Source organism: Tursiops truncatus, chromosome 11 (genome assembly GCF_011762595.2).
Source record: "Tursiops truncatus isolate mTurTru1 chromosome 11, mTurTru1.mat.Y, whole genome shotgun sequence".
Classification (NCBI taxonomy): Eukaryota; Metazoa; Chordata; class Mammalia; order Artiodactyla; family Delphinidae; genus Tursiops; species Tursiops truncatus.
This window is the reverse complement of record NC_047044.1, coordinates 3,466,688-3,492,553: the sequence shown is the minus strand read 5'-3', so window position 1 is coordinate 3,492,553 and position 25,866 is coordinate 3,466,688. Positions and strand designations below refer to the sequence as shown.

The 25,866-nt window shown below is 58.2% G+C and overlaps 1 protein-coding gene across 4 annotated transcripts in view; it reads right to left on the bottom strand.

Annotated features, from left to right (window-relative positions):
* CELSR1 (cadherin EGF LAG seven-pass G-type receptor 1) overlaps positions 1–25,866 on the bottom strand; it is a 150,743-nt gene that overhangs the window by 14,796 nt on the left and 110,081 nt on the right. For 3 of the 4 annotated variants that reach the window (XM_073788046.1, XM_073788044.1, XM_073788045.1), the window contains exons 10-24: positions 23,977–24,162; positions 22,500–22,613; positions 21,504–21,678; positions 20,777–20,918; positions 18,088–18,208; positions 16,208–16,391; positions 15,558–15,659; positions 14,797–14,891; positions 14,148–14,357; positions 12,741–12,924; positions 11,076–11,219; positions 6,389–6,593; positions 5,399–5,611; positions 3,560–3,686; positions 1,635–1,835 (exon numbers count right to left, since the gene is read on the bottom strand). In XM_073788046.1, coding sequence (XP_073644147.1) covers positions 1,635–1,835; positions 3,560–3,686; positions 5,399–5,611; positions 6,389–6,593; positions 11,076–11,219; positions 12,741–12,924; positions 14,148–14,357; positions 14,797–14,891; positions 15,558–15,659; positions 16,208–16,391; positions 18,088–18,208; positions 20,777–20,918; positions 21,504–21,678; positions 22,500–22,613; positions 23,977–24,162 — 2,403 coding nt within the window. The remainder of the gene's footprint in view (positions 1–1,634; positions 1,836–3,559; positions 3,687–5,398; positions 5,612–6,388; positions 6,594–11,075; positions 11,220–12,740; positions 12,925–14,147; positions 14,358–14,796; positions 14,892–15,557; positions 15,660–16,207; positions 16,392–18,087; positions 18,209–20,776; positions 20,919–21,503; positions 21,679–22,499; positions 22,614–23,976; positions 24,163–25,866) is intronic. The other variant, XM_033865831.2, reaches the window with a different exon arrangement.

Genomic DNA, 25,866 nt, shown 5'->3' with positions numbered 1-25,866 from the left:
ATCAGTGGTCCTCACTGCGTGAGGAATGAAGAAATGTCAGCTCTGTTAACAGCATGCGGCAGCTGGAACAGTCCACCGAGAAAGGAAGGGCACAACCCTCACCGTGGAGAGATCGGCATTAGGTGGGAGTAGTAACCTGGGAACTTCCTGGAGTCACTACATATGCACATGTGATGTGGTCAGCTGGCCTCACGTCTGCCCAGGGCCATCAGGGTCACCATCTAGCGATGAACAATGAACTCACACGCACACAGTGAAGTGTCTGCCCTGGGCCAGGTCACTCAATCTTGCTGGCCCCGGGTTCCTCACCTGTGAGCAGGGATGCTGCCACCTCCCGGGGCCCCAGGGATGTTTCAACAAGCCAGAGGGTGCATGTAAAGCCTTGGGCACAGAGCCTATGCTGCCCTCACCCCCATCAACGTGCTGTGACCCTTGTAGTCTGAAAACCCCTTTTGTAAAAATGAAAAACCACTTGCAACCAGCCGGGGACCAAGCCACAAACCTCCCTCCTTCCTCTTGCTTTTCTCTCCCCAGCGATCTTGGCCGTGCCGCCGTCTCCCCCTCCAGGGCCGATCCCTGTCCCACCCCCCCGGGGACCTCGCCCCAGCCACCAGCCACCCCTTCTCCCTCCTCCCCCTGGAATCACTCGGGCTCAGGTCTCTCCCATCCTACAGACGCCTCCCGCTTAACCCTAACCCCGCCCCACCCCCGCTCTGGCTTCAACCAGGGCCTCATCCTCTCCTCCTTCAAAGCCAAACTACCAGCCTCTGCCGGGGTCTCTGCTGCAGTCGTTTCCAGCCACTCCTTCGTAAGTTACATTTTAAACACACGGTGGCTGGTGGGCAGGAACAACTGATGATATACATCGATCTCCTCTGATAGCCATGCACCTTGCTAAACTCTAATTATTTCTTGTAATGCGTCTGTAGATTGGTTAGGATTTTTTCTGTGAGGTCATCGTATCAGCTATATAATCTAATCACCTAACGATAACTTCCAGAAGCCTATATAACACCCCACGAGCCCACGTGATACCCCAGGAGCCCACGTGCCCTGGGATGGCTTGAGCAAGACACTCCGTATGTAACCCCGTCCTCTCCTCCACGAGTCTCGAGCTCCCTTCTCGCGTCAACCCTGCCGACCCGCCGCCACCAACACGTCCCTGAGTTCTGGGCCTGTCCTGGACTTCTCTCTCCCCCTCTGGGGAAACACCCGGGCTTTCACAGAAAACGTGGCCATGACTCCCCAGCAAGGGCAGGCCTGGGAGACGCTGCGCGACAGGGGCAGCTCCAGGCTCAAGTGACAGCTCCCAGGACTCTTGGGTTTCACAAATGTAATTTCTGATGAAATCACTAGCGCCTGGGCCAGGAAAGTAAGAGTTGAGGCGTACGGAGCCCCCGGCTCCCCAGGATGCCCTTGGAGGGAGATTCCCACCAGGCACAAAGCAGTGAGCCCACAGGCCTGGCCCGGGTTCCCAACTTCCCACCCGACTCCCAGCTGCACCCGCCGGACGGAACCAGCAACAGACACTCCGCCCGGACGACTCCTCCGGCCTCGGTGGAAGGTCGGACAGCGTGCGCGCCCACGGGGCCCCAGGGGCGGCCGTGGAGGGAGGGGAGGGGCCGGGGCCTCACCGGGTTTTCTGTCTGGGCGATCCCGATGACGAAGACCAGCTGGGAGAAGAAGAGCGCCCCGATGAGGTTCTTGTGGATGCCGTGCAGGTTGGAGCGGAGCGTCTGCACCAGCGCCAGGAGCACGAAGGCCGCCAGCAGGGCGGCCAGCGACAAGGACACGGCGGCGTAGGTGACGATCTTCAGGGGCAGGACCTCTCCGTGCTGCGGGCGGGTTGGTTAGAGGCGGGAGAACACGTAAGGGCCACGGCTCGGATGGAGCTTTTGCACAATCAAGACACATTCACGTATTATCACTGCGGGCAGGAACCAGCGTGACTGCAACGTGGCTCTCAGGGGGGAGCAAACACCGCGAGCAAAAACCAAATGAACGGTTTCGGGCGACAAAGTTCTGGGGAGGTCGGCGGTGACGGCTGCAAACACCGTGGACGCACACGATGCCCCTGACCTGCACACTGAAACACGGCTGAGACGGTGACTTTTCTGTTACGTGTACTTTGCCACAAGAAAAAAACCCTGGAAAACAAAAAACCTCACGCCTAACTCCTGCTGTCCGGCAGGTGTGGGGCCTGTCCACCCAAATTCTGAGCTGAGAGACCTTCAAACAGAGCCTCAGCTCACACAAAAGGCAGAGATGCCACAGCTGCAGGAAACCACAGTTGTCTCCTGTGCTTTTTTTTGCAAAATAGGACACTCGCCCGGGACCTGGCACCCGACGGAGGTTCGGCATTTGGGGAGCAGGCAGCTCCGGTTCTCCGGTAACTTCCAGAAAGCACCGTTCTGAACTTGCACAGAGCTGTGAGCCGGGGCTGCCCGGGGAACTCGGGGAGCCAGGCCTGAGTGGGATGGGTGGGGGGACTGAGTGCTCAGGGATCTCAGAGAGGCTGGGGGCTGCAGCCGCACTTACTCCCCGAGGCTGGGGCGCTATTTACTGGCCTCTGGTTTTGAGGCCCCTGGGGCGTGGGAGCCCTGATTCCTGCTCTGGTTTAATTTCTTCTACCTGAACTTCTGCTTCCTTTGCCCGCGAGTCCCCTCCTGGTGCTGCCCAGCTTCCTGGCCATGAGAGGACCCCCAAATCCGCCCCTCCACTGACAAAGAGCACTAATAATTAACCCCCTTCAGGCTGGGACCTGGAGCCCCTGCCCATGGGCGCTTTCTGTCTTGGGCTCCCAGCACACTCTCTGCTCTTGTCACCCTAACACCCAGCAGCAGCAACTAGTGGCTGACTCACCCTCCCAAGAATGTGACAGAAACTTGGGCCACTGCATACCGGGAAGTCCTGGGAGAGATGATGGTGTGGCCGCCCGGGACACATCCCAGCCTGAAAACAGGGTGAGGGTCTCCCAGGCCTCGGTGTGGCTCCTGACATCAGGACACAACCCTGCCAGGCTGACCCTGCCCTGCTTGGGCCCCCCTGCCTCCCTGGAGGCCCACAGAGGCCACCGAAAACACTGGAGGCTAAACACGAGCTGTCCCGCTGCCGCTCGGGGTTCCTGACCGAGCCTCCTTTGTCCTTTGGGGCCAGTGTGTGCAGCCCTTAAGAGAGACACAGACACTCCCTTTGTTCCCGCCAGCCGTCTCTTTTCTTCCTTAAAATTCAAAGCGCAGCAGAAACAGCATCACCTAACAGACTGCTGAGAACCCTGTTTTGAAGTGAGGTGTGCATTCCAGGGGTTTCCTCTCTGAGGTTCTGGACTGCCAGAACCGTTTCTAATTTACAACCTGGGCTCTTTGAAAACTCTTCTAAGGGGGTTCTGTTGCGGAAATCCTAACAGATTCTGCCCAGTCCTCATGGAGCACAGTTTTTAACTGTGGCTTCAGTTTGTTCAAAGCCCTTAGCAGGAAAGACGCAGCTCACAGAAGAGCGGGCTTGGGGGCCAGGACACACTTGCCAGCTGGGCAGGGGTTGCCCTGGGGGCGGTGCCCACCTCACGCCGGGAGACGTCCATGAGCACGGCCGAGCTAGTCGCGTGGCTGCACTGGCAGGTGACGTGGGTCCGGTTTCGGGACAGCAGCTCACAGCCCTTGGCCGACCACCCTCCGGTCCCACCGACGCTGCAGAGAAAAGCAGGGTGAATGGGTCCCTGGGGCCCTCCCGCCCCCACTGGAGCCCAAGCAACATCTTCGCTGTGCCCCAGCCAAGTGCCACTGTCATCGCCGTGAGGACCACAGCCCCAGCGGCCCCTGGGACCGTGTGAACCCTCTCCCTTCCCTTTCCAGGCCGGTGGGGGCCTCTGATGAGCACCCTCTGCCGTTCACGTTCACGCGTCATTCAGCAGTAAAACTGCAGCGGGATGTCGCAGGCCCCTTTGCCGGAGACATTAGTCAGCTGTTAAAATAGCCACTGTGTGCTCTGGTCTCCTTTTGAGGCTCGATGATTTAAGAAGAAACATCTCACACCCGTTTTATACTTTCATCTTCATATTTGCACAACGTTTTACGGCAACTGCCTGGAAGCAGGGCCCCATCACGACCCCGTGTTACTGATGGGAAGCCCCAAGGGACAGGCTGCTACAGGTGTGTCTCGGCCTCAGACACAGCCCTGCCCTCCCTGGCCCTGGGAGAGCCAAGTAGCTTCTCTGGCCCCAGTGTACTCATCTGTAAAATGGGACGTGGAGGCTAACACACGTTTGCCCAGAACTTTAAGGTCTGGGATGGCAGATGCAGCGCAAAGCAGAGGATAATTAGAGCCCCGGCTGCCTAATCGCTGGGGTTCAATCAACCGACCATGCGAGACAGCCGAGCCCAACGCGTGCCAGACAGACCTCAACCCGGCCTCGTCGTGAAAGTGGACCCTGCATTCTCTTTTGTAAGCCAAGCGTCTACTGCCCTCCAGGCGCTAGGCGGGTCGCTCATTAACTGGAATTTGGAAACTACAGAAGGACGGAGAGAGTGGCGCGTGGTGCCTGCTGATCCAAACCTGCTTCCCAGCGCGGGCGCCCAGCAGAGCCCCCGCGGCAGAGACCCGACCCACCTAGTGGGACTGCAGTCTGGGGGAACGTTTGGGCTGCATGGAGTGAGCACAAAACTCCGTCCTGGCTGCAAGCGTCAGGGGCGGGGATGGGAGGCAGACGGACACTGCTGATGTGAGCGGGGCCTCTGAGGGGTCAAACCAGCCCCAGCAGCTGCCACGTGGGTCTCCAGGGCGGGACGGCTGAGGCCAGGGACCTTCCCCTGGTACAGGGACTCCCCTGTGCACATCAGGGATTTTCCACTGTCGGTGGGAGGACCCTGGGCCCAGTCTGAGTCCCGCCCCCGTGTGTGTCCAGAACCCCGGCCTTTTCTGGTGGTGGATGGGGTGCTTGTTGGCCGGAGTCCCGCAGGCGAGGGGCCCCGTCTCCACGCTGGCCTTCTCGAGGGATCTCCACGTGTGCCTGTGCACGTGTGCCTGTGCATGTGTGCCTGTGCCTGTGCACGTGTGTGTGACCCTGTGTGTGAACGTCGTGCACGCCTGTGCTTCCAGATGTGTCTGTGTGCATTCGTGTACACACGTGTGCATGGTCATAGCTGGGGGCGTGTGCACACGTGTATGTTTGTGTTTCCAGGTGTGCATATGTGTACATGCCTGTGCACATGTGTGTAACTGTGGGCCTATGGGGGACTCGGACACCCCCAGGAGGGGCTGGAAGGGAAGCAATGGGCCACAGAAAAGCTCCCAAGGCGCTCTGCCAACGGAGCGTTGACCACCTGTGCGCAGGCACACCTGGCCTCAGCAAAGCCCCCCAAGGAATGCGGCGTTCCAGGGCAGGGAGGGGCATCACCCGTACCTGATGGAGTGATTCCAGAACACGCAGACCGGCTTGGTGCGCTCCTCGGTCTCCAGGAGGGTGTACTCCACCAGGACGGGCCTCTCCAGAGGGCTGGGCAGCGGGGCCCCCTCGCTGTACACCACCACGCTCACCACGGGTGTGTTGATGACGGGCCGGTTAGGCAGCCTGCAGGGGAGAAGCCAGGGCACAGGCACAAACCTGTGTGCAGCCCTGATGGGGACACAGCGCGGAGGTCGCTCCAGGAGGGACAGAATCAGGCGCACGAGCTCGGAGCCGCGGCCTCAGCCCTTGGGAAGGCGTGGCTAAGGGAGGGGTGGTGAGGCCTTGGTAAAGGTTTAATCACCAACGGGCAAGCACAGGGTCACCTCTGGGACAAAGGCAGACTTCGGAAATTTAAAATGAAGATAAGGTATGTACGTGAAGACGTCAAGGCCCCACCATGGAGAACAGCAAATCCCTGGAACGCTGGGAATGCCCAGTGAAAGGAAGCTGGTGCCGTGGTGACGGCTCAGAGAGGCCTCTCATCCAGCCACCGGGAAGGATGCACATGGAGGCCACAGAGCCAGGCAGGAGCTGGAAGTGATTCTGAGGTTGAAGAGTGAAGCCTCTGTGCTCCGCCTCTGCTTAGGCCTCGAAGCCCTGCGGTGGCATCGGCTGCTTCCGCCGGTATTTACTGAGCTGCCCTAGGTACTGGGGCCGCCAACAGCCGGTGGCAGGCAGGTGTGCGGGGACGGATGCCCCGAGCAGGAATTACACTGCTGAGCCTGGGGTGTGTGCTGGGGAGGGGCGTTCCCGGCAGAAACACTAGGCAGACCCCGAACCTCTGTCCCAGGGAGATCACAGGGCAGTGGTCTCTGGCCGTGGGCCGGGGTCACTGCGTAGTGTGCTTGTACAGATGTTCCGGTGGTTGAGATTCTGACTTATGGAAGCCTCGGAACCCTCTGGAAACTGCCCCCCCCCTCCCCGAGCTCCTGGAGCCAGGCTCACCTGAGGCTGCGGCGGTCTGGGTCGTAGCGCTCGGGCAGGAGCTGCCCCACGGTCCGGTAGATGATGACCAGGGCGATGGCGAACTGGCCAGGCTCCTCGGGGTGTCTCTTCCGCCTCTTGAATGGGGCCTCCATCTCGGCGCTGGGCTGCGGGCGTGCCGTCTGGGGGGCGGCCCTGCGACCAGCCGGCCTCACCGTGGGGCCCTCTGCAACGTAAGCACAGCGTGAGGAAGGGGGCTGGACGCCTGTGTTCCCACCAAATCGCCTTCTGCTTGAGCTGCTGCTTCCTGAAATCAGTAGATGTTCCACGGGAAACAGTAGGAGGTTTCTCAAAAGATCAAATACAGAACCACCACAGGACCCTGCAACTCCACTTCCGGCTGTGCACCCCAAAAAGCTGAAAGCAGGGACTCGACAGATGCTTGCACACCCACGCTCACAGCAAGCGTGATTCACAGCAGCCAGAAGGTGTAAGCAGCGCAAGTGTCCATCAACGGATGTTGGATAAGCAACACGCGGTCCCACCCGTATAAGGAGATGTCATTTAGGCTTAGAAAGGAAGGAGGTTCTGGCACAGGCTTCAACGTGGATGAACTTTGAGGACACGATGCCCGGTGAGAGAAGCTGGTCAAATAACGTAGATTCCACTTATGTGGGGAACCTGGAGACTGACTTTGTAGAAAGCAGCCACAGTCACCCACATTTTCCACAGTCCACAAAGTGCCCCGGCTGAGCCTGGTCCAGGAGTTGTCTCCGGAAACATCCACCGCCCAGTACGCACTGCGCAGAGCACAGGCTCCAGAGGGGCGGGCGGTGGAGCCCTGAGGGTCGGGTTCTGGGAGGGGCGACACGTCTGGGGGAGGGGAGGACAGGAGCAGAGCAGGGGGTGGGGGCTAGAGGTGCAGTGGGGGAGGGTCTCCCCTCTGCCCCCGTGATGGGGACGCCACACACCTTTCAGGCCCTTCTGACCCTGCTCAGGGCCGTGCTGGTCAGTGGCTGGTTAACAGCACCAACTAGCCACACTCAGGCTGATTAACAATACCGGCTAGCCACACTCAGTCTGGTTAACAGCACCAGTTAGCCACACTCAGCCTGGTTAACAGCACCAGTTAGCCACACTCAGCCTGGTTAACAATACTGGTTAGCCACACTCAGCCTGGTTAACAGCACCAGTTAGCCACACTCAGCCTGGTTAACAGCACCGGCTAGCTACATTCAGGCTGGTTAACAATACTGGTTGGTTAGCAACCTTGGTTAGCCACACTCAGCCTGGTTAACAGCACCAGATAATCACACTCAGCCTGGTTAACAATACTGGTTAGCCACACTCAGCCTGGTTAACAATACTGGTTAGCCACACTCAGCCTGGTTAACAATACTGGTTAGCCACACTCAGCCTGGTTAACAGCACCAGCTAGCTACATTCAGGCTGGTTAACAATACTGGTTGGTTAGCAACCTTGGTTAGCCCCATTCAGCCTGGTTAGCAGCACCAGCTAATCACACGCAGACTGGTTAACAATACTGGTCACACGCAGCCTGGTTAACAATACTGGCTAGCCACACTCAGCCTGGTTAACAATACTGGCTAGCCACACTCAGGCTGATTAACAATGCTGGTTAGCCACACTCAGGCTGGTTAACAGCACCAGTTAGCCACACTCAGCCTGGTTAACAGCACTAGTTAGCCACACTCAGACTGGTTAATAATACTGGTTAGCCACACTCAGCCTGGTTAACAGCACCAGCTAGCCACACTCAGCCTCATTAACAATACTGGTTAGCCACACTCAGCCTGGTTAACAGCACTGGCTAGCTATATTCAGGCTGGTTAACAATACTGGTTGGTTAGCAACCTTGGTTAGCCACACTCAGCCTGGTTAACAGCACCAGATAATCACACTCAGCCTGGTTAACAATACTGGTCAGTCACACTCAGCCTGGTTAACAGCACAGGCTAGCTACATTCAGGCTGGTTAACAATACTGGTTGGTTAGCAACCTTGGTTAGCCACATTCAGCCTGGTTAGCAGCACTAGCTAATCACACTCAGACTGGTTAACAATACTGGTTAGCCACACTCAGCCTGGTTAACAATACTGGTTAGCCACACTCAACCTGGTTAGCAATATCGGCTAGCCACACTCCGCCTGGTTAACAGCACCAGCTAGCCACACTCAGACTGGTTAACAATACTGGTTAGCCACACTCAGCCTGGTTAACAACCCTGATTAGCTACATTCAGGCTGGTTAGCAACACTGCCTAGCCTCACTCAGGCTGGTTAGTGACGCAGGCTGGTCGACACTCTGGCTTTGGGGTCAGCAGGGAGGCAGGAGGCTCCAACTGCCGCTAGGGTCGCTCTTTTCCAGGGTCTGGCTGAGAGCTTTTGGGAAGGTGCGTGGAGTCACCACCCCCTCTCCTGCTCTGTCTGGCCAGTCACCTAACTGGGCTGTTCCGGCTCTTCCTCTGGGCGAGGGCAGTGCAGGCTGTGGGCTTCCTGAGTGGAGGGCCCGATGCTCCCCCAGGCTGGGTGACCCTCCCAGGCCCCCACCCTGACTTGAGACAGACGCCTCCCTGTCGAGGGCTCGGACTTGACAAGCCGATGTTATCATCTTCAGCAGCAAGTGCGTCTCCCCGCTCCTGTGAAGTCCCACAGAGCGGGGCCCCATAAGGATGCTGACTCGGTGCTCCCTAAGCCTCCCACCGCCTGGCTCCACTGCCTCTGTTCAGTCGCGCTGGGCCGGGCTCCAGGCCCCCTCCTCCAGCAGGGCTGTCACCTCCCGGGGGCATCAAGTGAGAGGCTGCGGCGGGGACACCAGACAGCACCCCGCAGCGGGGTGGCCTCTCGGGAGCGTGTCATGACCGTGACCCCAGAGCACACATACCCCTTCCCCGTGTCTGCTCCTGGCCCCAGACACATCGATGGGTTTAAAGCCCAGTTCTTTCCAAGACTCGACTGGCCCATCGTGTCCCCAGCTAACCAGTCAGCCAGCAAGTGGGTACCGGAGGCCCCCCTTGGGCAAAGCATCCGGGGGTACCTCACCCCAGTAGAACAGGCAACACGACACATGCTGCCTGGGCTAAGGGCTGGAGAGCCTGCCTAGGAGGGAGTCAGAGCAAAGAAGGGATCTGGGCCAAGGGGAGAAGGTCAGTGTCTGAGGAAGGGGGACGTAAGCCTGGTGAAGCCCGAGGGGGCGGGTGAGAGGTGGGCAGAGGCTCAGAGCCAAGCCCCAGGGCTGACCCCCACTAGATGCCTGAAACTGCAGCTGTTACAACGCTATCATACAGTATATTTTTTCCTATACATCACACCTATGATAAGGCTAAATTTGTAAATTAGGCACATGAAGAAAACAACAATAACCAATAATAAAACAGAACAATTACAACTACACACTGCATTAAAAATCATGTGAATGTGGTCTCTTTCTCTTTCTTTCAAAATACCTTATTGTACAAACTTAATGCCTTTCCCATCTTAACTAAGCACTTCTCATGCACTGTGGCTGTAACTTTTAGTTTCAGGTACAATGGCAAACCGGCATATATTTCTTTTTCCTTCCTCACAATTTCACAGATAGAAGATTCCTTCTTACTGTGGATCTGAGCAACCCCAGCGTATGATTTTTCTTTCCTTACTAAGTCGGGAATTTTCGCCCTTTCACTTGAAGGAAGCACTTCGTGGCTTCCCTTTGGCACAACTGACTTGCCAGCACCAGTATTTTTGCTCTGAGGTCGTCATATTAGGTAGATAAGGGTCACTTGAACACGAGCCCTGTGATACTTGGACAGTCGATCTGATCCCTAAGTGACCAATACACTGAACGAAGGGTGGATGGAGTAAGTCTGCAAGGAGCTACTCAGAACTGCATGCAATTTAAAACATGAATTGTTTATTTCTGGAATTTTCCAGACCATGGTTGACCTTGGGTAACTGAAAACTCAAAAACCACAGATAAAGGGGTGATGTCTGTATATCGCTATTCTGAGGATAACTATGAACAAAACACACCGCTGACTGTTGAAAACCCAAATCGATCCCAAATAAATACAACTTGTAAGATGGGGTCAGTCGTCGAGCTTGATCCCACCTCCGTGTAAAACCCTCTTTAGAAGTTTTTAAGATGCCTGAATAAGACCCGTGTAACTACGAAACGAATTTACTAAAACCCTTCAAATGTTTAACTGTCCGTTACAGAATTTTATGTCTTCAAGCTCCTACCTTGGGGCAGACATTTTCAGTAGCTTGAGTGGATCTGTGAAAAATACTTTAAGAAAATTCAACATGTTTAAGCCGTGTGGTATTAGAGTCCTAACCCAGGACTGGAGAACTGCACACAGACGGCTCTGGTTTGGTTTTGGCGGGGGGGGTGGGGTGGGGCAGGGAGGAGTCTAAAAATTTTACATCCACAGAGAGGCAGCTTTTCACCGCACAAGGAGGACAACCTCACGCACGATTTAGGTGTTCACTCATTCACCACCTTATAAATTAGCCAAAGTTTTGTAAGAAACACCCCACCATTGCCTTTCCGTCTGACGCCAGCGAACAGGCTGCTGGATGCAGGGCAGATGTGCACGCGCAGGTGGCGCTGCGACGACAGTGGACCCACGCCCCCTGCGGCACCACGGAGGCCCGCCCTCCTCCACCTGCCGCCCCCAAGGGCGGCCGTCGCGTCTTAGCAGGTTTACCTTTCCTCTCGGGTGGTTTGAAGAAGTCCTCCGAGAAGAAGACCGAGGACTCCAGGTCTTTGGGGACCTCGTCCCGCAGGTGCTTGAACTGCGGTACCCAGGCTCCCGTGAAGTTCAGTTTGTCGAAGACGTCGACGGCGAGAACTGCGGGGACAGGCACCTCCATCACACGCGGCTCCCAAGCCCTCCCGCGGAGAGCCTGCCCGGACCCGTGCCGTTTTCAACCCGACCAGGACGGCTGTCCGCGATCACCTTTAAACAGAACCTACCTCCACTTCCTGCTGAGTCACACAGCCCGGTGCCTCACTGGGGGTCTCGGGGAGCTCAGGAGGCGCCCCCCGGCCCCCCCCATGGGCGTGTCTTTTCCCTGCAGCTGTGTCCCTGCTGGCAGTCAGCCCTGCAGGCTCCAGGGCGACCCCCCAGGTCTTCCCGCTGAGCCGTTTTTCCAACACCCCCGATACAAAGGGTGCCCTCAATTCACTGCACAGGCAAGGGCTGTGCTCCCACCTGAGGCGCTCAGGACCAGGGTGGGTGGGAGCCCTGGAACACGGGAGGCAGGGGCCACTGGCCCCAAAGACTGGGAGGATGGACAGGGCTGGCCTGTGGCCCGAGCCCAGGGAGAACCAAGAAGGAAGCTCTCGGCCCAGTGCAGGGGCGATGGTCCCAACCACAGGGCATCAGAGAAGGACACTGGAGGGGTGTGCGGGCAGAGGCGGGCCAGAGGTTTGGCCGGGACCTGCCTGAAGTCTCTGGAAGGGGCTGGGGGGCAACAGCTACACCAGGTGCCCGTCAGGCGCCCGTGTCCTGTCCGTCCCCGAGAGTCTGCAGGCCGGCTCTGCCAGACCCTCTCTCGGGACAGAGGCCAGAATGCTGGGCGCTCACCCTTCTGTCCCGCCCCAGTGATGACGGGCTCCCAAGCCCACCTCCACCCCAATGCAAGGCAGGTGGCATCCTGGGCTCAGGTGGGCCTGGGAGGTGCAGACCAGCCCGAACATCTTCTGGTCAGGAAGTGAGGGCCCCTCCCTGGGAGCCTGAGAGTTCACGCCAGGGATGCCGCCGCACCTGGGTTAAAGGCTCAGGCCCTCCTGGCGACAGATAATCGGCTAACTCAAGGGGCGATTCCCTGGGAAGGGGCAATCCCTGGGTCCTGCCCGAGCCCCCATGGGGGTGCTAAGTAAACAGTCACGGGAGGAGGAAACCAGCAGCCCCTGCCTGTAGGACGGGCCCCGCTCCAGGGACGCTGCTGCTATGCCTCGGTGGGTAGGCCTGCCCCACCAGGGCTTCCTCCCCAGGAAGGAAGCCGACGTTCAACCCCTGACCCCCAAGCAGCACGTCCTGGGCCCTCGGGGTGACTCAGTCCACAAGCGTTGGCTCTGCTGGTGGCTCGGCTCCCAGCCCAGAGAGGGGGTTCCCCCTCCGCCAGGTGCCAGCTGCCTGTCCCCGGCCCTCTCCCAGGGTCTGTGCCTCTGGGTGAGCCTGGAGGCTGGACCTGCCGCCAGACCCTCCAGCCCACTTCCCCGGGCAGCCCCACACCTAGTTCTGAAGGTAAGAGGACCACCAAGATCCTGCCAGCGTCGACCCTTCTCCCAGAGATGGCCGAGGGGGGCTGCACCTGAGATGGGCCCCGGGGTTCCACCGTCCCCCCCGCCGGGCCCACAGCCTCACTCATGTTGGGGGTGACGATGACGAAGGGCCGCAGGTAGGTCCTCCGCAGGTTTCGGGCCACGTTACTGAAATAGGCCTCAAAGCGCCTCAGCAGCTGCGCGGTGCCCCCCTCGCTCCGCTGGATCTGCTCCCACGCGGCCCTGGTGCCCGGGGCCAGGAGGGCGCTGCCCGCCTGGACGACGTCCTGGTCAGACAGACAGACAGACGGCGCTCAGCTCATGTGAGCGGCTGGCCGGCGGAGGCCTGGCTGACACGCTGGGGCCCAGGCTCCAGAGAGCCTTTAGGTCACAGGACCAGGCCGGGCCAGGATCAGAAACCGCGAGAGGCTGTGGTCTCAGCTCCAAGGCAGGAGACACGTGTCGGGGGACACTTTGCAGGGGGGTTCACCGTGTGCACCCCGAGACACAAAGGGGAGCAGGCGTGCGGAGACGCCCCCTGTTATATCGGAACCCCCGGTCCCACCAGGAGAGCCTGGCCTGGGAACGGTCGCCCCGTCGCTGAGCCCACAGCAAGGCAGCCGAGGACGCGCTGCGGGTTCCAGTTCGGTGACGCTCCCGCCCTGAACACCTCAGATGAACAGGGGGCAGCGTGGGGAGGACACTCGGGCTGTCACGGGGATTCAGGGGCCACAACCCAGGTGGAAACCAGGTCGGAAAACTTCTGTTTGCAAAGAACCGGAAGTGGAAACAAATCCCTGGGCCTAGACTCTCAGACCTGGACTGAAATACAGGTGCGGGAACACTGCCAAGGCCCTGAGAGCTCTGCACGGACAGGGGAGGCCCCCGGGGGCTCTGTGTGGACGGGGAGGCCTTAGAGAGGAGTGAAAGGGAAGCACGAGGCAATGCCACGCCTCACCCGCACCCCTGGCAAGAGCAGCTTATAAACTGGATGAATGCGCCTCTCGCCAGTTATGCTAAAGACACGCCTCAGGGGCTGATCACTTAAAGACAAACAGGACTGTCTGCAGCAGGAGGCGTCAAGCCGTGTGAGAGCAGGACCTCGGAGTTTGGAGGTGGCGGTCCTGGCACCCCCCCCTTATGGGTTGTGTGCCCTTGGTTCCCTGCGCCTCAGCTTCCTTAATTGTAAAGCAGGGCGACAGCCGAGCTTCGTACAGGACGTGTGTGGGAACAAGTGGGCCGATTCCTGTAGCCCCCAGGACACTGGCGCGCACACAGTGGTCAGCTGACAGCGGCACCGCTGTCGTCACCATCAGGCCTGTCCCTTTGCCAAGACGCTCCTAACACTTGGAAACCCTTTTGCTGGTCACTGAACTGGCCTGGGCTCACGTCTGAAAAGGGCAGTCTTGCCCTGAGGACACCGGGCCAGATGACCTTCCACGACCAAGCCAGGGCCCCCGGTCCAGCTCACCCCTGCACGTGTGGGGCTCTCTGCCCGCCGCCTTCCTACCTCGTGGAAGTCGGCGTCCCGCGTGGCCGCCAGCTCGAAGCCCTGCTGGCTGCTTTCATGCAGCAGGACGCGGCCCAGCAGCTGGTAGGCCGTCCGCACATCGTTGCCAAAGAGCGCGTCTGTGTGCCGCGTGGCATTGCGTAGCGCCCGGGCCAGCCACAGGGACCGGTCACCGTCCATCCGCGTCTCGTTCCGGCTCAGCTTCTCGTTCTGGGTCGGGGAGCAAGCGCCAGGTCGGCCCTGGGCCCTTCCCCTCACTCAGAATCCACTACTTTCCAGTGGAAATACCCTTGTCAGAAAAGAACTTTAAAAATCCCCAAGCCCCAAAATGAACTTGGGCTGATGGCCGTGGCACAAAAAAGGACGGTCTGTCAGGCTAAAAAGCACTTGGAAAAAGACACCAGGTGGAAGAAGGGAGAGAGTATGCCACCGTGAGTCATGGGCAGATGGCAAGGCGGGGGGCTCGGACGTGGGGACTCTGAGTCTGCAGAACCAGACGCAGGGTGGGATCTGGAAAGGGAAGAGGAGACGGCTGCCGCGGCGCCCCAAACAGATGTGCTGTCTCCGGGCCCTGCCCAGCCTGGGACCAGCATGACCCGGCAGCCTGGAAGCCCACCCTCTTCCTGCATGTCCCCAGGGTGCAGCCTACCATGGCTTTGAGGTCCACGAAGGAGACGGTGGTGCAGTTAAAGAGCTCTGGGGGCAGCCAGCCCTTCTCCCCGCTGCAGTGCCGGACCGCGTTTCCTAGGGAACAGAGAAGGACCCGCCAAGCCTGAAAGCTGAACTGTGAATGAACCCCTCGGCTGGCCCAGGGCCGGCAGGTACCATAGCCACGAAGCCAACGCTGCTCTTCCCTCAGACCTGGGAACACGCTGACAGCTGCCTGACATTCACAACCGGGCCTTACCGTTGGCCTGAGCTGCCCAGCAACTATGGGTGGACACCTGAGCGAGTCCGTGAAAAGAGAAATCGGCTGAGTGGTCCATTGAGCACCCACCGTGTCCACATGCGCTGCAAGCCCACCCGGATCCCACTCCGGGCTGCTGCTTTCTCTGCACTGACTCACCAGACCTCCCCCGGCCCCCTGTGGCCAGACGCAGCTACCATCCCCGTTTTACGATGAGATGCCAATGCCGTGAACGGTGAGGCAGCTTGTCCGAGCCTCCCCGCCGCCGTCCCCATCCCAGCCACTAGACTCTCTGTATTTTCATTGTGCTCTTTCCAGGTTTTATCATTTACGACAGAGGAAAAAGTTATCTTACCCCCCCGATCACTTTGGCTAAAGGAACTATTTCAACACGGAACTTCCGGTGAGTTCCGATGCCTCGGCCGGCTCTCCCGCAAGCCGCACGCCTCCGTCTAATGTTCCGCCTGGAACGGATGCCACAAGCCACACCCCGCGGTACTTACCCACAGACCCTTTAGGGCACGGCACTGCGGCCGGCTGCCCGAACTTGGTCTGCGGCCACCAGATGCCAGCCTCAAATGCTCTGGGACAGCCGTTGTAGATCACTGGGGTACAGAGGGGAGAAGGCGCTCAGCCTGGCACATCCGTGCACAGACGTGCAGCGCGCTCCACGGGCTCCTCCTGGACGGAGGCCCCGCCCCCGCCAAGAACCAGACCCCTCGCACCCTGCATCGGTGTTAGAGCGGGGGAGGGGACGCAGGCTCTGACCCACGCCTCCTGACGGGCCAGTGGACAGAAGGCCACGCAGACACAGCTGGACCAGGAGGCTGTCAGGCGCCCCCACCACGCCCCAGGAGTGCGGGGTGCACACACATGCACACACGCACGCACACGCAGACACGCAGGCGCACACACAGGCACACGCACACACACGCAGACACAAAGGCACACACACGTGCATGCACACAGACACATGCAGGCGCATGCAGAGACGCGCACGCAGACACGCGCGCACATGTAGACACACGTACGCACACGCACACACGCATGCACATGTAGACAGGTGCACACACGCACACACATGCGTGCACACGCGCACACACAGTGGCCTGTCCCTGCCGTACAGCCTGAGAGGGTCAAGGGCAACGCGGACCTTCGCAGCCGAGGACCGTGACCTCGGCGAAAGGGTTGTCGCAGCGGTTGCACTGGCGGCCAATGACGCCGGGCTTGCAGCTGCACTGGCCAGTGTCCATGTCGCACGCGCGGCTGTGGGAGCCGTGCGGGAAGCAGTCACACGGCAGGCAGGTGTCCTGCGCCGGGGGCCTGTAGTAATTCTCCTGCAAGAGACAGAAGCAGAGGCTGGACGTCAGACACCGCAGACAACCTACACCTGGAGGGCGTTTCCTGAGCAACGTCAGGGTTCCCGCCCGGCTCCCTGGCCTCCCGGCTGTCCTCCACCCACGGCCTCCAGGCCAGCGGCGTCTGGGGCCCCCAGGACGGACGGGGCAGGTGTGTCCTCCAGGAAAAGACGCCCTCTCTCACATCTCAGCAAACACCGTAAGCCACCATCTGTCCTAAAGAGGAACAGTCATTCAAATGCAGATCTATGCACCAGGGTACCAGGATGGCTGATGGAGGTGTTTTTGTTTTTTTTAATTGTGAGAAATTAGAAGCCACCCGAACATCTGTCACCGGGCAGGTCAAGCTGATGGTCAAGAGCGTGGGCTTCAGTTCTGGGAAGTCCTGGATTTACGCCCAGCTTGGCCATTCACTGGCCACACTGCCCTTGCCAGGACACTTGGCTTCCCAAGGTCCAAGGGTCCCCGGCTGCAAACTGGGCAGACTTGTGGCCAGTGACAGAGGCTTCTGTGTCAGGCAGGGACGCGGAACTGTCCCACAGGCGGCTCCAACTGTGTGTCTTCCAGTGCCTGAGGAGGCACTGCATGTGAGCAGTCACTCTGGGAGGGCACACGGTATCACTGTCACTGTTTATACAGTCCTTTCTGCATTTTCTACAATTTTTGATGAAAAAAAAAACCCTAGGCATGTTTCCCCCAGGTACCCTCCTCACTCTCCTCCTGCCCTGCCCCCCACCAGTGCCATGACCACCATCTCACACCATGTGGTTTGCGCGGTCCTGATCTGCTAGGGCCCTTATGATTTTTCAGGCGACATCGGAGGCACGGCGGAGCACGCGGGACATGACGCATGTCAGACAGGGCGCCGGGGAGCATCAGAGGGCGCCGTGACGGCAGGTTCCCCTCTTGGGTCAGCAAGCCTGGCCACGGGACAGCGCGTCCCTCCGAGCGGCTACTGTTACGCACAGAATTCTCCTTTGGGATTCAAGTTACCGGCAGCTCACGGCAGTTGTCGACACAACATTCTGAAGGTACGTGGAGTTTTCTGGGAGGCCCAGAGGGCCGGGATTCCCTGTGCTTTGGGCTGAGAACACTGCGGCTGTGCACGAGGACGACAGGCACCCGAGGCAAGGGAGTGGGCAAAGCTTTTCATATTTTAGATGTTGGTCATCACTGGGGACTTCCCTGGTGGTCCAGGGCCTAAGACTCCGCACTCCCAATGCAGGGGGCCCGGGTTTGATCCCTGCAGGGAACTAGATCCCACATGCTGCAAGTAAGAGTTCGTATGCCGCAACTGAAGATCCCGCACGCGGCAACGATCCTGCGTGCCGCAACTGAGACCGGAGCAGGCAAATTCATTAATTAAGTATTTTTTAAACTGTTGGTGATCATTGAGTGGTTTGATAAAAGACCAGGAAAATGACCGATCAGGAGAACCATGTTTGGTGACGAAGACGAGTTAAACTCACAGAAATTGCTTGGTTTCCCGTGACCGTGTGCGGGGCTGAGCCAGCTCACAGGCGAGAACCTGCAAGCTGTGCTCACCCACAGTGAGCCCTGTGAGTACCCAAGCGTGTGTGTGTTCGTGTCCAGGTAGACGTGTGGGCGGGTGTGTGGGTGCGCACGCCCCGCCGTCTCCCTGGGTCCCTGCCGTCCGCCCGCGGCCGGGCCTCACCTTGCACTGGCACTGCCCATTGGTCTTGTTGCAGTCGGGGTCGAAGCCTTTGCTGACAGCACAGTGGCAAGGCCCGCACACAGGGTTCCCCCACCAGCCTCTGGGGCACGGAAGGTCGATCCTGTTGGGAAACCAGATGGCAGACGGAAGGTGTACAGAACTGCCCTTTTTGGAACGAGAGGGATGATGGAGGCCTGGGCCTGGCTGGACTAGTTCTGGGCACCTCCCGCCCCCCTGAGTGGTCCATTGCCCCCTTGCTGGCCCCCACCTGCAGGACTTAGCATTTTATGACCTATGCCCAGCCTTCCGGGGCCCTGCATCTGGAAGGGTTCTACCTACAATACTGTTATTTTAAAATAATCTGTTTGCTCACCTTTTTCTTCCACCTGCAAGATGCAGGTGAGTGCCCCAACCCAGCTTCCTGTGAGCACCGTGTCAGTAAGTTCTCTCCGCTCAGCACCCCTACACCACGATGCCTGGCCCACGAGGGAGGGCGCTCAGGGACAACCAACCCAGTGTCAGGCTGGTTCTTCAGCCAGCCCCACCCAGCGCAGACCGAGCCCAGCTGCCCTGGGCAACCTTCTCCCGGATCCCGGGAGCACAAGACCGGTGGGATTGGCAGCAATGATGCTTCCCGGGTCCCCGGGGTCAAATGCTGACCACATCCCCATGGATACTGGGAGCAGCCTTTCCTGGGATGTGGAGCCTGCTTCAGTCAGCTCAGAGCAGCCCTGGGCTGGACACGGTGGACTCAGAACCGTCAGACCTGCCCAGTCCCGCCCCCTTGAGGTGCCCGGGCAGACCCTGAAACAGGCGACCTCCACGGTGCCGAGGCCAGGTTCCTCCCTGCCCCGCCCGGTGGTGGCTGCTGCCTGTTGCTGTCACCCTACGCCCACTCCCCACCTGAGCGCTCACTTGAGTGTCCACTGCTGACTTGTCTGCCTGGGGATGCCCCCCGAGTGTCCTTCAGGCTCCGCAAAATGAAACGCTGTCCTGTGTTTACTATCCTGGCTAACGGCATTCCAGCCGCCAACCCACCGGCCATCAACCTCTCCTACTCACTTGTTCACCTAACCAGCAATTATTAAGTACTGGCTGTGTACACACTAGGGGCATAACAACGACCAGGATGGGCTGGGAACCAGCAATTATTAAGTACCGACTGTGTACACGCTAGGGGCATAACAAGGACCAGGATGGGCTGGGAACCAGCAATTATTAAGTACCGGCTGTGTACACGCTCGGGGCATAACGACGACCAGGATGGGCTGGGAACCAGCAATTATTAAGTACCGGCTGTGTACACGCTAGGGGCATAACGACGACCAGGATGGGCTGGGAACCAGCAATTATTAAGTACCGGCTGTGTACACGCTCGGGGCATAACGACGACCAGGATGGGCTGGGAACCAGCAATTATTAAGTACCGGCTGTGTACACGCTCGGGGCATGACGACGACCAGGATGGGCTGGGAACCAGCAATTATTAAGTACCGGCTGTGTACACGCTCGGGGCATAACAACGACCAGGAGGGGCTGGGGCTCCAGGCTGGTGCTGATGGGTCTACATCAACAGTGTGGGGATCCCAGAGGCTTGGTGTCGCACCCCTTCTCGCTGTCTCCTCAGCCCTGCCTTGCGGGCATCGCCAGCCCTTGGGGACGCCGCACGGCCTCCCAGCTGGTCCCTTTGCCTCTGCCTTCCGTCTGCTTCCACCACACTCCACCTGTGAGCTGGGGGCGCTCTGACACCCAGACCTGATCCTGCCCCTTTTCTGCGGAGCCCCTGCGGCCTCTACAAAGCCCAGCTCTGTTCCCAGTTTGCAGGCAGGCCCTCTACCCAGGCCTGTGCGTCTCCCCGGCGCAGAACATGCTGGGACAGCACGCGCCGGCTCTGCCCGGGACCCACGCGCTGAGCTCCTTAGACGGGTCTCATCCCATCACTGCTCTCCGGCCCTGCCCCCTTGGTGTCCCCGCTGGAACGCCCCCTCCTTCAGCCCCGCTGACTCCCAACCCGCCATCATCCAACGGGCTGTGCGGTGCCGAGGGCGGTGCTGCATCCGGGTCACGGGTGGGGTTACAGCACACACTCCGGTCCCCAGTGGACAAAAAGCAGGGCGAGGTGTCCCGGCCAGGTGCAGCAGGCTGGCACCGCGCGGCTTCTGTGCCAGGACGGCCCGGCACTGGCCGAGGACCAGCAACCTTCACCGCATCATGTCCCAAAGGGGCTGGAGCCTTGGTGTGTGAAGGACCTCGTGGCCCCATCTGGGAGAAAGTGCTCATCCTGTGATGACTACACACCTGGACCGCGGGGGCCTGGAGACCAAGATGCCCCCAGTGAATTACACCAGGACTCTACGCGCACGGCAGAGATGACTGCCACTCCCGACTTGAAAGATAAAGTGTTTTCCGTAATTACGCTCATCTTCCCGTATCTCAGCGACCGCCTGCTCTGTGCACAGCTGGGCTCTTGATAAATGAGCTGTGCTGTGCGTTTCTGGGGTGGAAACATGCTCAGTGGGGTTAGTGTGAGATGCCCAACTGGATTCTCGTTTATTTCATGCCAAATTGAAAAAGATATGTCCTGCTTATCCTAAACCATACGTATTTGGGGGTTAAATAGCAAAGAGGAGAGAACAGGTCAGGAGGAGAAGTAGCCACGTGGACCCTGAAAGCGAGGGCGCACTCTCACCTGTTCTCGCAGTACTGCCCGTAGTGGCCGGACCCACACTCGCACACGTAGCCCCGCGGGGAGTCGGGGCTGTGCACGCAGGCTGCCACGTGCTTGCAGGGGTTCACATGACACGCGTCCACACACTTCCTTCCAAAGTACCCTGCGGGGACAGGCCAGCGTTAGCCCACCCCAAGATCTGGCTTTGCGAGTCCGCTTTCCAGAGCGACACCCTCTGTGTTAGGATGTGCTAGCAATCTGCGGCTTCCCCAAGCCTCGACTTGCCATGCCGCTCTGCACAGGAAAGTGGCAGAGCCTCTCGGAGTCCCAGGAAGCACAAACACTCGGGGGGGTCAGACCTGGAAACGCAGAGATGAGGGCCTGCCTCCCAGGCCCCCCGGGAGGGCTCACAGCGGGTGGGTACCAGCTGAGGACAGCCACATCACCTCCAAATTCAGAGACAACCCCTGAACATATTATTTTTTAAATGTGCGCCTTTCACAGACTCTCCCTCATCTCAGTATATGCCCTGAGGATCCAACCGGAAGTGTCCCCTGTCCCCCACGTGAAGAAGACACAGGACACAGGGACACTCCTTAGTTACGAAACAAAGCTCAGGGTGCCCCAGACCCCCAGAGAGGTGATGCGGGAGCCGCCGCCCAACTCGGCTTTCCACAATGTGCTTTAAACACCAAAGGCGTCACCCTCCACCGACGGGCACCAGGAAAGGGGGGCTGTGGGCGCCCACCTCTGTCGCAGATGCAGGAGTAGCCGTCCCAGGTGTCGTGGCAGTGGCTATGCTGCGGGCAGGGGCTAGAGGAGCAGGGGTCCTCCACGTCACAGCCATCTTTCACCCTGACCTTGAGGGCGTCCTTCATGTTCAGCGTGGCGATATTGGTGGCCGTCTCCCCCATTCTCACACCCTGCGTTAAAGAAGGGCAGCCAGAGTTGGTGTTGGGGCCTTGGGGCTGGAGGAACCCCAGAAGGTAACCAGGGGTTAAGAGAACCCCAAATTCTCTTGGGTCCCTTGTTTTAAAAGCTACACCTCATTTATCGAAAGGGCTGGGACTGGTGGGGGGACGGCAGGGATGAGGGGCACTTCTGCTCCCCCCAGGCGTGGATCCCAGGCAGGGGGACAGGCCACCCGGAGTGAAGACGGAATGATTCCATATTCCGATAATTCCATGGTGAGGGTCACGGAGGAAAAATAATGAGGATGATGCGCGAGCACGGCCGCTGATGAAAGTGAGCAGGGAGCTCCTGGGAGGAGGGGGCACATGCCGAGGTGGGGGGGCCACCCGTGCGAGGCACCTCAGGGCCAGATTGCCCGGGGGCGGGGCGGGGGCTCAGGGGAAGGAACTAAGGATTGATTTCCCTGCAGCGGGGCTGGGGTTTGGGGGCGCAGGCAGAAGCAGGGAACACCTGGTCTAGGGGACGAGCGAGGGACCCGTCCAGGTGAGCACGGGGGGTGGGGCTGGTGCAGGCAGCGAGGGGCAGGTTCTGGAAGTGACATGAAGACAGAGCTGCAGGCGGCCGACCGTGGCGTGGCTGTGAGGGGAACTCGAGGGGAAGCCTGGGAGAGGAGGGGGCTCTAAGCGGGAAACTGGGTTTGCTGAAGCTGGGTTGGCGATTAGAGAAGTCATTCGTTTACTGAAAACTAACAGGATGACCAAGGACACCAACTGCGGTGCTGGCCACCCCTGAGCAGGACGCGGCGGGCCAGGGCCGGGCTCGGGGAGGGTACCTGCATGCAGCCCCGGAAACCGCGGCGCACGGAGACCTTGTCTTCAGACACGCCACCCACGATGAGGCTTCTCATCTTCAACCCAGGAAGCTGGTTCCCGATCTGCACCGTGTCCTGTGCAAAGAGAGGGGCTGCATGCACCATCTGGAAACGTCTGGCTGGAAAGAATTTGCTCAAAGGCTAAAATGCAGTCGCACTGGCAAGCCCCTCACAGCCTGAGGACGTCTGTGCCTCCAAACAGAGGGCCCGGCTCAGCCTTCTCCGTGGAGAACACGACTGTTTGTGTGTGTGATGGGCAGGGTGCAGGAAGCCATCAGAGGACATGTGTCCATGTCCCAGCCCAGCCAAGATGGGCATCTGGGGGGATGAGGGCAACGCTTCCCTCTCTGTCGTGGGCACCGCCAACAAGCCGCTGCGTGAAAAAGCTTGACAAACTAGAAAGTGGCAGCGAGTGGAAAACACGTCCACAGGGGCAGGAATCTAGAAGAGTCTCAGCTGGACCCTTAGGCTCAGGCAGGTGCACACGTAGAACACGGCAGTTCACTCCCAGAACCAGGTGTAAGGCGAGCCTGGACTCCAAAAGCACTGAGGGACCATGAGTAGCCCCTGAAGCGCGTGGGGGTCCCGTACAGATGCCTCCTGTTACCTGGCTGCAAACCTTGGAAATCCAGCGGGGCTCAGCACGTGTCCTCTGAGTCGCCCTGCCTGGAATGCCACCTGCCCATCTGGGATGCGCAAACCTCTCTGGTGTCCCACAGCCCCCTCTGGAACCTGGATCTCATTGCTCCCCCACCCATATCCATCTCTGTACCCCGAGGCACAGCACTGAGCGTGCAGCTGCGGCGCAAGCCAGCTTTGCTACGAGAAACCTCTGCTGACGGCACCAATGGCATCATGATGGGACACACAGACGGACCAAGTCCAGTGCCTGACGCCAGGAGGGGACCATCTGGAAAGGGGATGAGGTGCAGATTCCAGTGTCCTCACCATAGGAGGAACACGAGACCCGAATTCAGGGAAGCCCAGAAAGCGCTTCCTCGAATCCACAAGGGCTCTGGCAGGGCCTGACACCTGGAGGGGTCGCTCTGTTTACCCACAGGCCCAGTGAAGGGGTCTGGGCTTCCTTGGTGGCGCAGCGTATAAGAATCCGCCTGCCAATGCAGGGGACACGGGTTCGATCCCTGGTCCAGGAAGATCCCACATGCTGCAGAGCAACTAGGCCCGCGAGCCACAACTACTGAAGCCCGCCTGCCTAGAGCCCGCGAGCCGCAACTAGAGAAAGCCCGCACGCAGCAATGAAGACCCAACACAGCCAAAAATAAATAAATAAATAAAAATTAAAAACAACAACAAAAAATATAGCACTGTGATGTACATAATGTGATACGTTACGTACTGTGGTACAGCTACACTGGGATGTGCTAGTGGTTTCCCAGTGAAGGGGTCTGTGCCAAAGGGGGTACAGGTGCGCACTCACCTGGTCCACACCATAGTCCAAGGTCATGACTGCCAGGTACTTGATGTCTTTGCCCTCCTTGGCACTCTTCAGTTCTATCAACAGGTGGTGCCACTCCCCGTCAGCCACGCGCGACCTGGACAGTCTCATGGACACCACATCCGAGGGGCCGTGGGACACCTCAAACTGGACGTAGTTGTTCAGGATCTGTAGGACGGGGAGAGCTACACTAGTCACTGAGGAGATGATGACAAAATACAAGATACATTGCAATCACTTAAGTAACAAAAACACGCAAACAGACTTACCACAGGCCACTGGATCAAAGATGGACTTAAAAATTAGACAATGTTTAATTTGCCGTTGCCTGTAAGTGACACTCTTCAGAATTACATGCCTTCTTCTATGGTAAGAAGTGTCGAACGTTGACAGAGGTCAAGTAAGATAAAGCCCGTCGGACTTAAGTAAGGGGAACAACCACAGATTCAGGTGACTACTGGGCTCTTATTTTTGGATGTAAATGTTTCATCTTATGAGACAAGATTCAGGCCACCATGTTCAAATATATGAATGAAAAAACAGAAATCAGCATTATAACTGGCCTAAGATGTTCACGTTTTAAGAAAATGTAGCTGGGGCAATGCTGAGATCATGCTTCCCTTTCCCCAGTGAAGGACTGGGTAGTTTGGACCCACCCTCCTCCTGAGAACACCTAGGAAAATGAGACAAAATGTTAAAGCACACCTGTCTCAGGCATCAGAGCGACCCAAGTCCCTGCAAGTTACAGAAGCACGACCAGGGAGAAAATGGGAATCTGCAGAAATAAGCTTAGCGCGTTGCCACGTGGCTGTCAGCGGGTTCTGGGAGGCACAGCTGAGGCTGACAGCTGTGCAAAGCTTTCTTGGTTCATGAGGCTGGGAGGAGAGAAACTGGAATTCAGAGCCTGCCCAGGGTGAGGGCTGACGACCAGAAGCAAACATGGGGAATGTGACACCACCATCTTAGTTTCAAATTCTCTCTAGTTTTTCAACATGATGCCCAGCATTCAATCAAAAATAACCAAGTACGTGAGGAGACAGGACCGTGTGCTTGAAATAGACCCATGGGAACCCAGACGAGAGAGTCATCAGACACAGACCTGAAAACAGTGATGGGAAGCACAGAGCTTTCAAGGAAACAGATTCAGGTACCAGCAGACTCTTATTTCTGGCTCTAATTTTTCCATTTCATGAAATTAGACTCAAACTACCAAGTTTAAATACATGTAAGATTGTAAATCAACTATATTTCAATTAAAACATACATGTGAGAAATATAAAAAAACAGCGTTGTAACTAATCTAAGATGCTCATGTTTAAAGATAACTTCAATTTAAAGAGCAGGTTAAAAAAAAAACTATTAGTGCCCTGGTTAAAAGGGACACGCCTGAAATATAAGGAAACAGAAATGCTGAAAGGAGAAAGACAGAAAAAGCTACATCACGGAAACACCAACAAAGAGAAAGCTGGTTTAGCTACGTTAATATGAGACAAAGTAGACTTTAAGGCAAAAATAATTATGAGAGATAAGGAGGACTTTCATCGTGATAACAGCCAATATTCCAGAAAGAGAAAACGATTCTAAATTTGCATGTACCAATAACGCAGCCTCCGAACCTCCAAAGCAAAAACTGACAGATCTGAAAGGATAAGAGATGAGCCACAATCAACGTTGGAGATTTTTTGGTTTTGGTTTTGTTTTTTTTTTCCTCTCACTGTTGTGGCCTCTCCCATTGCGGAGCACAGGCTCCGACGCGCAGGCTCAGCGGCCATGGCTCACGGGCCCAGCCGCTCCGCGGCATGTGGGATCTTCCCGGACCGGGGCACGAACCCACGTCCCCTGCATCGGCAGGCGGACTCTCAACCACTGCGC